Raw genomic sequence first — 14,863 nt, forward strand, 5'->3', positions numbered from 1 at the left:
AACATAGTTAGCTGACTGACTGAACAACAGGCTCTTCTCCCTCTCTAGCAAAGCTATCACTCAATTTCAGATTGAAGAAATCTGTCTCCTAAGCCAGAATTCTGCAAAGATGTGATAGTGGGGAAATATGAAATTAAGTACATCTTTTAGAATTGCTTGTTTTTAAAAGCCATTGCTGGGCGGTGTGCCCTGGCTTCCCCCTGCTGAGCTGCATCCTGTTCTTCTCTCTCTCTCTCTCTCTCTTTCCTCTCTCTCTCTCAATATTTTTTTATTTACATTTCAAATGTTATCCCCTTTCCTGGTTTTCCCTCCCAAAAACACCCTCCCGATATCCTCCTGTCCCCTCCCGCTGCTCACCAACCCACCCACCCACTCCTGCTTCCTGGCCCCGGCATTCCCCTATACTGGGGCATAGAGCCTTCACAGGACTGAGGGCCTCTCCTCCCAGTGATGTCTGACTAGGGCATCCTCTGCTGCATATGTAGCTAGCCATGAGACCCACCGTGTGTGCTCTTTGGTTGGTGGTTTAGTCCCTGGGAGCTTTCCTGTTTCTTACAACCAGTTTTGGTTTGGTTTGGTTTGGTTTGGACACCAACTGTGTAGAAAGATTGTTACATTTTTAAATATTCTGAATGTTTTCTGGAGAATGGTGAATATCTGTGTTACCTTTAAGTCAGATTAATTTATATATCTTCTTCTTCCTTCCTTTCCTCCTCTTATTCCTCCTGCTCCTCCTCCTCTTTTTTGGAGGCAGGGTTTCTCTGTGTAGCCCTGGCTATCCTAGACTTCGCTCTGTAGACCAGGCTGGTCTACAAATCTGCCTCTTGAGTGCTGGGGTTAAAGGCGTGCACCCCCACACCCAGCTAGAAGTTGTTTTTAAGTAAAACTGAAGGATAATCAGAGAAAGGAGAAAATAAAGTGGTATTAATCTTTAGACACGTCCATATGCTAGAAGGGGCAGGGACAGAGGCACACAGGAAAGACTGGAGTGAGGAAGGGCAGTGGGGAAAATGATATAATTCAATTAAAAAAAATTAACCTCAACCCCCCACACCATGGCCAAAGCATCTGCTGAAATACCAAATTCCAAAGACATCAAGTTTTACAAGGAAGGTATTTTTTTGCATTTTACATTTGGAAATAAATAATTGATCTTTACAAAGCATTTCTCCAGCTATTCATGAATTAGTTAGAACACTAAAGGAGAACAACAACAACAATAAAAACAAAAAACTGGGAAAAAAATCAGAGACAAACCACCATAAGGTGGTAGAATTAAAAATGCATGTATCGGTAATCATAACATTATTTGATGTTATGTTTCAAACAAAATATAACTAGCAATGAACATAGCATAAGGGGAGAATGTGCGAATCCTAGTATGTTTTTAGTTCTATTTCCCTCAGAAAGTAGGAGGGAGCAAACCAGAAACCACTATAGCTTTGTATACCAGCTAGCTAGCAGACTTCATGTAACATTTCTGTTTGGAATCATAGATCCTAAAATTATAAACTAGATGTTTTTTTCATCATACATTGAAATTACAGATTGATCATTTAGTAAGACCAGAAGAAACACAGAAATTGTACTATAGATTTTGTGTCATGGACAATTTCTCTCATTAAATAAAGTACAATAAAAAAGAAAAAAACTGAATCAGTAATAGATGTCTAACCTTTGTGGTTTGAGAACTGATTTTTCTCAATTTATAGTTTAGAGTCAAAATGTGAAGTGTTTTATTACCCAATAGCAATAAAAGTAGACCATGGTGATGAGGTACAGCTAGTTTATTTGGTGGGGACTAGTAAGCTGAGTTCCTGAAGGACGATAAGACAGTAAAGAGAAGATAAGAAGACAGTAGATGCAGATTAAACTGGAGCTCCTGAGATAGAGTACACTTCCTCAGTAGACTAGGAAAGCCAAACAGAAGAAATGTGGAATGGCTTCTCTGTGGTTTCACAGCAGAATTATACAGGATTCTTAGGTCTGTGTACATAGATGATGATAAGCACAGGGCAGTACAAGGCAGTGTTGGTTGGGTCTGTGAGGCAGAGAGGTACTTGAGAGAAACAAGGCAAAAACCAAACAACCCCCCATGGGCACAGTTGTACTAGGAGCTTATTAATCTTAAGCTGGATAGAAGATCCATTTGGCTTTATTATGTTTTAAATCTATATATATGTTTTATATCTTATTTGACAATGTTTATGAAAATAGTTCCTGCTTAGAAAAAGAGAAGTTTATGATTTAAAAAAAAAAGCGAGTAAGTTGATAGACTTTTTTAAAAAATGTAAATAATTTAAAATTATTAAATGAAAATAACAATTAACATATAGACAGTTGACAGATTAAGGTCTAGGTTAGCTAATAGATACGTAAATTTGAATTTTCTTTGATTGTTCTTTGGTTGGTGCTGACGATAAAGCACAGCTTCTCTTACATGCTAGGCAAGAAATTCTGCAATTGAGCCAGATCTCCAGCCCATGAATGCACTTTTACTTAGCTCTGTGTTATTGTATGATCAGGATTTTAAAATATACATAATTTACTGTCAATAATTCAAACATATAGGATTTTGGATTTTAGTAATCATTGTGTTGTTATAAATAGTAGCAAATGCATAAACTAAACATTTTTTATGTATTTTTAGCATTTGAAAGTGATCTACCTTTGCATTAAAGGAAGTCACACTTGTTGTTTGAAACAGGAAAGAGACTTTACATGGACCTGAGTTCTGTACTTTTGTTAAAGTATCTTATTTTTTTATAGGGGACAAATATACACTTGGGTTTGTTTAATCTGGTACTACATAGTAGAAATCTAGCTAATGGTGTAGTTGTGACAACTTACTGTGCTATTCAAGCAACATGTGTCTTTGACTCAGTCTTGAGTCTTCAAGCAATGCCGTTTTTGTCATAGCAATATCTATATCAGTAAAGGAGAATGGTCTACAGGTCAGTCGTGACTTTTGAAAAGTTAACTGTTTTCTTTAACTTAGATTAAATTATTTAATCTAAATATTAAATATTTAGTCAATTCTTTAATTTAGATTAAAGCCACTTGAATCATACAAATGGTAAATCCCATTACCATGTCTCCAAGATGCCTTTGTTGTTGTTGTTTTGTGCTGCTGTTGTGTGTGTGTTGATGCAGGCTATCAAGATGGAAATGATTCAGAAGCATCCAGGCCATTCAGAAGAGGTGGAAGAGGAAGTTTCCGAGGCTGCCGTGGAGGATTTGGTCTAGGAAGACCAAGTTAGTAGTGGATTGCATAAGAAAGGGTTCATTTGTTGGAAATTGTTTTTAAAAAGTTGCTATGATGCGAATATTTTAGTAGAGGAGCAGACGAGTGTCCACTCCATGTCATGTATCACTATTTTCAGAAACACGGGTAACTGAATAATAACTTGGAGCACTTATTTCAGAAGTTTGTGTTAGCTCCCAAGTCTTTATACAGCATTGTGTATTACTAAGTGCCTGGAGGCTGGGGACTATGGCTGACCTTATGAATGAGTGGTCTTCTATATGGCTCTCCCTCATATATTCTTTCACAAACAACATGGCTTCTTATTTTAAAGTCTGACAGCCAACAGTTTCTAGAAAGAAAGTATTATTTTTCATAAATCACATAGAATACATGTGTCTCTCAATAGTAATTTTGTAAACTAATGACATTGATAAATTTTCAATACTCATTAAATAAATATATAAAGTTAAATAAATTGCCCCTTATTTTAAAAACTGTACAGGTCTTTGAAGGCCAGGGCTGATAGTGTTAAATTGGCAGTGGTGGGAGCAGGGGTGATGTTTGGGTGAACAGGCAGTGAGACAATACAGTGTGGTCTCTCTGCACAATAAAAGTCCCATTTTGGGGAGGAGACTTCTGTTTGGGGTAATACTGATCCTAACTTATTTATAAAATAACATTATTTTTGAGGAAGTTATTTGTAATTCAAGTATATAATTTGTAGAGAAATCCTTTCTGTGACACTTATATATATATATATTGTGATTCTTGTTATACTATTTTACACATTTTTTTAACCTGTAATGCCATGCTTGGAGTAAAATGTTGTTAAAAGTAACACAGTCAAATTCTGTTTCTTTCAAATAAAGATAGTGAATCTGACCAAGATCAGGGGACACAGCGTGGTGGTGGCCTTTTTGGTTCTAGGAAACCAGCAGCAAGTGATTCAGGTGAGAAATGAAACTGTTACTGAGTTTGATGGTCATATATGTTCTTATGCTTTTAGCAAGAGGGCATGTTTAAGTATATCTCCAGGTTAGCTCACAGTTCCCCCGAGGCTTAGTTATGTAGGCAGAAATACGTGTGTAGTTTTGCCTCCCTTAGAACAGTGGTGCACAATGAATTGCCTTTTCTGAGCGGGCTGACAGTATGAGATGGCAGTAGATATTTATTGGGAAGAAGGGAAAAAAGGCTTGCATTGGTTTCAAAGAAAGTTTCTGAGGTAGAGGGGGAAATGATATGTATGGTTTGAGGTGAAATATAAAAAAAATTACAACTGTATTACAATTACAAGTGAAAATGCCTTAAAAGGGGTAAGGTTTAAATTAATTGTAAAATTTTTTTTTAAAAAAATCAAAGGGCCTAGGAATCCCGTTGAGTGACTATTGAATACAGTTCTTCTCCTTGTGTATCTGAGGGGAAGGGGAGTCGGGAGGCGTGTTTCCTCTAATGTGTTGCAGTGCAATGTCTTACAGGCAATGGTGACACTTACCAAAGCAGAAGTGGAAGTGGCCGAGGTGAGCTTACTTGACTGACTTCTCTGTCAGCCTTCATTTATTGTAATCTAAGTCTATTTTCTTTAGGATAAAAGTAATTGTTATTGTTTCTACATACCTGATAACTATGAACTTTTTATGACCTGTTCAAGTTCCTTAATATCAGCTTATTTTCTTTCTGGTCTAGCAATTCTATTGTAAGACTCACAAATGATAGGAGCATTTGTAAACACATGCACAAGAATGCTCACTGAGTTCTCTTTATATTAGGAAACCTGAAAATCACCTAAAATTCATCAATAAATATTTAATATAACCACAAGTGGGATATCATGTAGATGTTAAATATCGAGATATTTGTACAAATTATTAAAATACCCCTTTCATAATCTAAGAGTAAAGGAAAGATAATAAATGTGACTTCTTTACTCTCAAAAAGGTTTTTCCCCAGAGCATAAATACTTAAGTATTGTATAAAACTTAAAATACTTTTCAAATTAGTAGATCAATAAAGGTTACTTGATTTTTGGTAAATCATTAGTCTAAAAGCATTCAAAGTATTGAAGCCCCTGCCTTCTTACATTTTCCAACATTGAACAAAAAAAGTGTTAGAATCCATTTAACTCAGATCATCCCAGATGTTCACAGCTTGTCTGAAGGAGGCTTGGATACACTGAAGAGCTGAGAAGCCTGTGGGGGCCTTTGAAGTGTGACTCAAAGCATTTTGCCATGAGTCAGAGAGGACAAAGGGATACAAGACAGGAGTTCAAAGGTGATCCATTTAACTGTCAAGTTGACAAGAGATAGGTAATATTGTCAACTTGACAAGATCTGTAATCACCTGGGAGCCAAGCTTGTGTGTAAGGGATTTCCTAGACTGGGTTAATGGAGGTGTGAAGACTCCTGTGGGCAGTACAATTCCACAGGCTGGGAGCCTAGAACGAATGGAAAGCAGGGTGAGCTGAGCGCCTGCGTTCTGCTCTCTGTGCCCTCACTGCTAGCGCATGTGGCCATCTCCCTCAGGCTCCTGCAGCCCTGGCTGCTTTGCCATAATGGACTGTACCCAAAACCCAGCCAGAATTAATTCTCGCCTCCTTCAGCTGTCTTTTGTCACATCAATAGGAAAGGAAGCAAGGTTCTGCATCCCTTACTCTAGTCAGATGAATTGCTTAGCTAACTTTGGAGGACTTGGAATTGGGACAGATTGCCATTCTTTTAATCGATAAGAGTAAATCATTGTGCCCTAAATATATTATGTAGTTTATGCTGAATACTGCCTTTTTCTGTGAGGGTCTTGGATTTTATGCTATATGCTAGGCAGAAGGTACAGAAGTTACCAACTTTCAAGTGAAAATTCTGGATGAGTCTCTGAAGTGCTCTGGTAAATACTGTGTTGTCAAAACTCCCTTAGAGACGACTGGGAAGCTTGACTCAGGTCCCTCTTTCTTGGTTGAGTATGCTCCTTAGTAATTCACTTTAGTACATCATAGCTACGACGACGGCCACAATCTGGGTGGTCCTCGCAGAGTCATGGATGCTGAAGAATGGTCTTAGGCACTTCCCAACGCAGTTTTAGTTTCTTATAGAAAATTATTTCCTTGCTGATCAGGGAAAAGATCTCATAGCTTAAGGAAAGACATAGCGCAGTCTGTAATGCACATAAAACCATCATGTTGATTACTAAACAACCTTAAAATGTGTAAGATTCTCTCTCTTTACCTTTTTTCCCATCTCATTTTTCTCCTCTCCCTCCTTTCTTCTCATGCTGGGGATTGACATACCCGGGGACTTGTGCACATTAAATTAACACTTAGCACTGAGATGTGCCTGTAGCCTCTAACCCCACTTGTAAGCAGTGACTTTAAAGATGCTCTCGGTTTTAAGACCGTGAGAGTAAAGACACGCCCAGCTTTGTGTCGTAATTGATTATCACTCTGAATTTCTTTAATAGGTGGTTACAAAGGTTTAAATGAAGAAGTAGTAACAGGTTCTGGAAAGAGTAAGTTTTATTTTGGAAAAAGATTTTGATCTTTATAGTACTGTTATTTTATTCCTCAGTTAACATTTATCCTTCTGGTTTTATCCCCTTTAAGATTCTTGGAAGTCAGAAACTGAAGGAGGTGAAAGCAGTGATATTCAAGGTACATTGGTGTTTGCATTATCTAGCTGAATATGTGCACAATTTCCTCAGCCTGGTCTACACAGTGAGCGCCAGGACAGCCAGGGCTACACAGAGAAACCTTGTCTGGAAAAAAAATATTTAAAGCTTTAGTTAAATTAAAAACATTTGCACAATGAAAATCTTAGTAGTTATTACACTTATAATATTAATTATTAATAATCTTAACAGTTATTTTCTATTTGGGTTTGTCTGTTTTTGTCATTTTCTCTTGTTTGTACTTCTAGTTTGTAAATTATATTTTTTATTTACATTCCAAGGTCCAAAAGTGACATATATACCCCCTCCTCCACCAGAGGATGAGGACTCCATCTTTGCACATTATCAGACAGGCATAAACTTTGATAAATATGACACCATACTTGTTGAAGTATCTGGACATGATGCACCACCGGCAATTTTGGTCAGTGTATTATTTCTGTATTGATATACATGCATGGTATGATGAAATTGCTATCAATATGAAGTTACCTTTTCCATGCCTACGATCCTTGAATGACAATTGAGAGGCATTGCTTACCATTTCAGTAGGATTGCTGTATCACAAGAGGAAGTACTGGAATTCATCTCTACTCCCCATACCATATTAAGAACTTTGTTTAAATTTATGGAAAAGGCTACTTTTTCTTTTTTTTTTTTTAGCATTTCGAGTGTTTTACTTAATTATACATTTATGTACATGTCTGCATAATGTTCACATCCTAATTACGTGAGAAAAGTAGCTCTTAGGATGTGGATTTTATGTGTATGGCTGTTTTGTCTTTGTACATGACTGTCTTGTGGCTGTAATAGCCAGAAGATGGCATCAGAGCCCCTAGAACTGGAATTACAGATGGTTGTTGTAAGTCTCTATGTGGGTTCATATCCTTTGGAAGAGCTGCCAGTGCTCTCAGCTGCTGAGCTGTTTCTTCAGCCATGGGAAGTGGGATTTTGTATGGAGAATAGCAGAAATCTCCTATTGCCTGTTAATTATCTTCACAGTAAGCCTTCGTTACTTACCAGAGCTTTCTGTGCCTCAGGATTTATGAGGGCTGATAAAGTATTGACAAGGAATGTTTATGGGAAATCGTTTCCCAGTGTCATGAAAATGCATGTTTATAGTGGGGTATGTTGCTATGTAAGGTGGAGTCTAAGTTTAAGGTTCCCTCCCCCAGAGGGTGTTTATGGGATGGTGAGCACTCGATGTCTGCCATTTATCACTTAGGCGTTGACTTCTTTCCCTCTTTAGACTTTTGAAGAAGCTAATCTCTGTCAGACACTGAATAACAACATTGCTAAAGCTGGCTATACTAAGCTTACTCCTGTGCAGAAATACAGCATTCCCATTGTATTAGCAGGACGAGATTTGATGGCTTGTGCTCAAACAGGGTCTGGGAAGACTGTAAGTCATCTTTCCAAATAGACTAGCTGTCAAACTGTTTGTTGTTGAGTTTTGTTTTTTTACTTTGGTGTTTCCTAAGTAGCCTGAATCTCTTCTACTGGTTAGAAGATCTGTAGATAATCTGAGCCGTCATTAGGATTCACGGTCTTCTAATTTCTGATTTTCTTGGTGTTTATGTTGTCACTGTGCAAGATACATAAATATGCTTACTTTCTTAAAAGACTAATATGTTGAGCTAGATTAATTTATGACTAAGAAGACCCAGTTAACTCCTTGCAATAAAAGTTATGCTAAGTTTTTATCATAAATCTACCAGCAAGAAGGAAGGAAGTCTTAAGGCTATAAAGTAGAACTAGCTCTTGGCAGGGACAAAAATGCTAAGTTGTAAATCAATCAATTTAACTTCTAGGCAGCTTTTCTCTTGCCTATTTTGGCTCATATGATGCGGGATGGAATAACTGCCAGTCGCTTTAAAGAACTGCAGGAGCCAGAGTGTCTTATTGTAGCACCAACTCGAGAACTGATCAACCAGATTTACTTGGAAGCCAGAAAGTTCTCTTTTGGGTAAGTAAAGCACATCTGGACTCACACAGCTTTAGTATAATTGAATGAGCTGCATTTTCTTATAGTCTTGTTTATTATGTTTTTAGAAGAAACAAAATTAGGTAGCATGTAAAAAATAAGAAAAAATTTCAAATACTGGTGTTGAGTAGCTTGCCTTTTCTGACACTAAGGATTGACTGCAAAGCCCTTGCGTGTGCTAGGCAGGCACTCTCTCAGTAAGCTACATTCCTTTAAAACTTTGAGATGGATCTCACTAAGTTGCCAGGACTAGTCTCAAATTGATACTCTCCCCTAGTTTCTCAAGTAGCCAGATCATAGGTGTCTGGCACCATCCTTGGCTCTTTTTATTTGCAATTTTTAAAAATATTTTATTTCTGCATTTATTTATGAATATTTATTTGTGTGTGTATGTGTGCCCTCTCTCAAATAACTGAGAGAGCTAAGAACTTGGAAGTGTCCTCTCTCCTTTTACATGTGGGTTCCAAAGACGAAATCTAGAACATCAGACTTACAGGTAAATGTCTTTACCTGCTGAGCCGTCTCGATGACCTTTCTGGTTGGTTTATAAGGCATATTTAAACTGGGATGGGGCAGCTGGAGAGATGACTCAGGTTAAGAGCACCTTCTGTTTTTGCAGAACACCAGGTTTGGTTCTCAGCACACACTCGGTGGCTCACACTACCTCTAATTCCAGTTCTAGGGGCTCTAATTGCTTATTCTGACCTCCACTGAGACTATACACATATAGTCCACATATATAATGCAAGCACACATACAAATAAATAAGTACATTTTTTAAAACTTTGAAAAGTTTACAAAACGACCTTGAATGTCCCTGGTAATTACCTACTTTTTGGCTTAACAGTGTAGAAGACGACTTTTATACAATCAAATTTAATGTCTTGCTGTGCAAAGCTTTTATGGGGGCTGGGGAAGGTGGCTTAGTTAATGAATGTGTTTGTTTTGTGAACATGAGGATCTGAGTTCAGATCCCTACACTTTGCATGTAAAGCTGGGTGCAGCAGTGTGCCTCTGTTAATTCCAGTGCTGGAGGGGTTAGACTGAGACAGGCAAGTCCCAGGAGCTCATTGGCAGTCAGCCTAGTGAGAAATCCTGTCCCCAAAACTAAGGGGAGAGTAACAGGAACACACCTGACTTTGACCCTGGCTTCTGAACACAGAAAGAGGGTGGGGTCAGGGGAGGGAGGGAGCGAGGGAGAGAGAGAGACAGAGAAAGACAATTTATGGTTTTAATTTTTATGAGGTGAGGCTTTGCTTTTTTTGTTTAAGCTGACTTTGAACTCCTAGCCAAAGTGATCCTCCTGTCTTAGCCTTTTGAATAACTGGGAGTATGGGTGTGTGCCACTTTACCCAGGTTTTCTCTTTTAAGGATCTGCATGTAGAGTGGCTTTTGTTACTGTACACTAATGTACATTTTTATTACTCAAGTGAGAAGTTCAGTTTAACTATATACTTAACCAACATTTGGTATTGTGTTATCTATTGATGCCTAACAAATTACTCTAAGATCCAGTTGGTTACAACAATCAGTATCATGCCACACTTTGTGATGGTTAAGGATTGGGGAGCAGCTTTGTTGTGTGTTTCTGGCATATAGTCTCTTATGAGATAACAGCCAAGTTTGCAGTGGTCCAGTGGTTTGATTGCACTGTGTCTTAGTTAGGGTTTCTGTTGCTGTGATGAGACACCATGAAAAAAAAAAGCAAGTTGGGGAGGAAAGGGTTTATTCAGCTTATATTTCTGCAACACTGTTCATTACTGAAGAAAATCAGGACAGGAACTCAAACAGGGCAGGCACCTGGAAGACAGGAAATGATGCAGAGGCCATGGAGGGCTGCTGCTTACTGGCTTCCTTCCCCTAGCTTGCTTAGTCTGCTTTATTATAGAACCCAGGAAGACCTGCCCAGGGATGGCCCCATCCACAATGGGCTAGGCTTTCTCCCATTGTTTACTAATTGAGAAAATGCCTAACAGCTGGCTCTCATGGAGGCATTTCTTCAACACAGGCTCCCTACTCTCTGATGACTCTAAAGTTGTGTCAAGTTGACACAAAGCCATCCAGTACAGATTGCCCAGAATAATGCTTAACTGTCTTAGGAAACGGTAGGTGGTTCTCTAGATTAAGTTCTCAGTGAGAGAGCAAATAGAAGGCTGCAGTAGTTATACAGTAGCAGTCTCATAACTCATGCACTGTCAGCCCACTGCACTGTAGGAAGAATGTCATTAACTAGTCCACTGTCATGTAATTTGCCAGAACTTACATAAAATTAAAGTTTTTGAGCCCTTTGCTCCAAAGCTATTAAAAGTTGCAAGATAACATTAAGCCAAGTACCAGGACTCTTTGGTGTAACTGTCTTTGGCTACTTTGAGTTGTTCTTCTACCCTTCTCCACTTTCCTTCCACCTTTTCAACCCTCTCACACTAGGTAAGAGAGGAAAGGGGGATCTGTGAATGGAGCCAGGGTTCAGAAAGAGGGAGTTGTTAGGGTTAGATGACTTCCTGCTAATTAGGTGCATCAAATTCCTTGGGGCAAGTTTGATCTTCCATATCAGGATATTTAATTTCTGATTGTTGTTGTTTCTTTTTTGCTAACAACTACTTAACAAACCATGACCAACAACAACCCACCAACTCAACTTCTTGGGGCCTTAGCAGTTATAGACCTTCCGAAAAGACCCTGGAATTCCAAACATCACACAATTGCAGAAACTCTGCAGCTGGCAAAATCAAACCTCTGCTAGAGCATGAGGCAAATCATAGCCAGCTGCTATGGAGAATCTGTAGCAGTCCCATATGCCACACCTGGGATTAATATGAAAAAAATCTTAATATTTCTGTAATTTTTAAAGAAACCAGAATTGCAGAGTTTTCACTATGCTTTGGAGTTTGAGACACTGTAACTCTATAGGTTGCACACCTTCGAAGCCAGCTCTGCCACACAAGTAGTCAGGAGCCTCATTGAAAACCTTTCAAAGGTGAAACATTGGGGAGGCAGGCATTCGAGAAGGTGTTGAGTCAATACCATTAAGGCCACGGAGTCTCTCCTAGGAGTCTGAGAGACACAGGGATGCTTCTCAAGGAGACACAGAAGCAGAGGATGAGCCTGCGGAGCGTATCCAGGGGAAGAAGCTTGTAAAGACATGTTTCCTGGAACTGGGTGGGGGCAAAGATGGAATGGAGTGGAGAAACTAGTGACTTTGTAGCTATGGCTGCAGCAGGGCAGGGGCGGCTCCTCAGGCTGCAGGGTATCGCCCCGCCTGCCATGCCTCCTTGCTGCCTGGCAGACCAGTGCTGCCACTCCACCTGCTGGCCCAGCTTGAAGCATGGAGCCACCTCTGCTGCTGCCTGCTTGCCAGGAGGAAAACTTGGTTCTGCCTGCAGGCTGCTCCCAGGGTGTACTCATCGTAGCCAGTGCCCCGGGCAAGGTGGTGTACAGCGGCCATGGAGCTCTTGCAGATTCTGCCCCAGAGCTTGCTCCCCAGCCCCACTGTCTCTGAACAAGAAGATATCTGAGATCAAGGACGGTTCCTTTTCTGGATTAAGTCTCCTGAAAGTCCATGCTGCTGCTTGGAGGCCATGCTGGTGTCAGTGATCCGTGCTGCCCCTGCAGGCTGTATTGCTGCACGAGGTCCGTGTTGATACCTGAGGTCCATGCTGCTACTGGCTTCTGTGGGCACGGAACAATGAGTGAGAACTCAAGTCTGAGGATGAGAGACATTGAAGGTTCCTGTGACAACTCCCTCCACCCTCCAGAAAAGAAATTTCAGGCAGGAAGCTATTGAAGAGAGCCCTTAAAAAGTGTGATGGGGATGCTGCAGTGTGATGGGTTCTGGCAGGAGACTGTGTAGAAATCCTCAGTTTTCTTCAAGGGTCTGGCCGCTGGGAGTTTGACCATGCTCTGAGTATATGGGCGACACAAATTGGACTTGGTGTATTTTGGGGGAAGGGAGGGGGATAAGAGTGGGAGGGTAGACCTGGGAGGAATGAGAAGCAAGTGTGATTGGGGTACATTGTATGGAATTTCCAAATAATAAATAAAAATAGTATATTGGGGGAAAAGATGAAACATTGAAGAGTTTGTCAATGCTTAAAATTACAGGAACTCTTCTGTTTTGATATATTCATTATTATCAAGTAGGACCTTTTACTTTTTAATGATTTATTTTATGTATATGAATCCACTATAACTGTCTTCAGAAACTCCAGAAGAGGGCATCAGATCTTGTAACTTAAATTTTTTTCAAACCTTATTTTTAATGATGGATCTTAAATGCTGTAACCTCCATTTTAGCCCACCACCCACCAGTGGTAGTAGGAAAGAAAGGATATGGGGGAAGTGGACCTGTTTAGAAGGAAATTGGCAGTTCGGTTCACAGGTTAACAGTGGCAGCTCGATCCACTCACAGACACTTCATAGATACACCAGCAGTCCAGTTCGCTAGAGTTGGGTTAGCAACAGCGGTGACCAGACCTAGCAGAGACATCCAGGCCTCAGCCTTGGCACAAGTCACCAGGCAGGATCAGGAAAAACACCAGAAGTTCTCAGCCTTGCCTTTCTTACGAAGCAAGAATGATCAGAGAAGATGGGAGACCCACAAGCATTGCACAGCTAGCTCTATAAGCAAGCCTAGGTCAGCCTCTGTCACTGTCCTTCAAGTCCCGTTTATACCCTCCAAACATTGCATGTCTTGCCTCACACACACACACACACACATCTGTCTCAGCTGACATCACTCTGCCAATCAGCCCAAGTCCATGGAAGTGCAAGAAACTCGCACACCACCACAAGTTTTTTGGTGTTTCTATGTTCCCAACAAATGCAGCTCAACTAGACAATGTGAGACAGACCAATACATGTGTGTTAGCAAAGAACCCTTCATTACCTGTCCTTTCACGTGCTTGCTTTAGCAAAACATCCTTTCTCCTTGCTTCAGCTCAATTCCTTCATGAGTCTGCCTTATTATTTCACCTGTGTCCACTTCAGAAAACACTCCTTCACGTGTTTGCCCCAGCAAAGCACCCATCAAACTGACTTCCCAGAGAACCCTTAGGTTTCCACTTCATATCCCCCTTTCTAGGAATTTTCCTTTTCTTATCTAACATTAACAATCTGTACACAATAGAACCATCACATTGTCAACAAATGGCTTATGTACAGTAGTCAGACAATAGCCTAACAAAACAACCTCTAAATATCTATCAATATGCAACAATTCAAATCATACAACTTAAATTTCTATATTTCTGTCAACATACATTAAAAGAAACATTATTAACATGTAATAAAAACTTAAATTTCTAATAAAAAAAAAACCTTAAATTTCAGTCTGAAAAAAACCCTAGCTGTAGCATTTGTTGCCCAGTCTTTGGGTTAATCCAGTCTCTGTATTGTCTGTTGTTTGGACCCTAAGGGAAAAAGGTTGGTCTGAGAAAAGCTAGTTGGAGCATTATTGCTCAGTCTCTGTATTGTCTATCCAGTCTATGTGTTGTCCATTTCTTTGTGATCGATTACTTGGGCTAGCCCTTTTGAAGTTGATTTGCATGCTTTTTGTTGTTGGTGAAGAAATCAAGAATTGAAACAATCCATGAATTGTTTGGGCTAATTGCTTTGTGACCAAACAATTTGAGAAATTTGAGACATCCATGTCTCAAATAATAAGAGGTTTTCCTTGGTCGAATCTGATTTTTATAAGTTTTGTTGCTATTCATATTTTTTCGTTCCCTGTAGATAACATAAACATAACCATGTTCACATCCTATAGTCTATTGCAGGTTTCTATTCTAACATCAGCACATCCTTATAGTCTATTGGTTGGCTTAGTTCCTCAATTTTTCCAATAACCCAGTGTCTCTCAGCTGCTGATGATCCTTTTTCACCAAGATTAAGAAAACTGAGAGTTAACAAAGCATTATTTAGTCAGTTCCTGGGGGTTTCCTTTTCTCCTTTTTTATTTAATAAGCATCTCCTTTTAGATA

General features: G+C 39.5%; 1 protein-coding gene across 4 annotated transcripts in view; it reads left to right on the forward strand.

The window, feature by feature from the left end:
- Window positions 1-14,863, forward strand: part of Ddx4 (DEAD-box helicase 4) — a 52,728-nt gene that overhangs the window by 24,042 nt on the left and 13,823 nt on the right. For 2 of the 4 annotated variants that reach the window (XM_021180692.2, XM_021180695.2), the window contains exons 8-15: window positions 3,154-3,255; window positions 4,117-4,197; window positions 4,708-4,764; window positions 6,695-6,742; window positions 6,837-6,884; window positions 7,183-7,325; window positions 8,151-8,303; window positions 8,713-8,867. In XM_021180692.2, the coding sequence (XP_021036351.1) occupies window positions 3,154-3,255; window positions 4,117-4,197; window positions 4,708-4,764; window positions 6,695-6,742; window positions 6,837-6,884; window positions 7,183-7,325; window positions 8,151-8,303; window positions 8,713-8,867 (787 nt within the window). The remainder of the gene's footprint in view (window positions 1-3,153; window positions 3,256-4,116; window positions 4,198-4,707; window positions 4,765-6,694; window positions 6,743-6,836; window positions 6,885-7,182; window positions 7,326-8,150; window positions 8,304-8,712; window positions 8,868-14,863) is intronic. The other 2 variants (XM_021180694.2, XM_021180696.2) reach the window with 1 other exon arrangement.

This window comes from Mus caroli, unplaced genomic scaffold (genome assembly GCF_978045245.1).
Source record: "Mus caroli unplaced genomic scaffold, Mus_caroli_1 scaffold_15, whole genome shotgun sequence".
Classification (NCBI taxonomy): domain Eukaryota; kingdom Metazoa; phylum Chordata; class Mammalia; order Rodentia; family Muridae; genus Mus; species Mus caroli.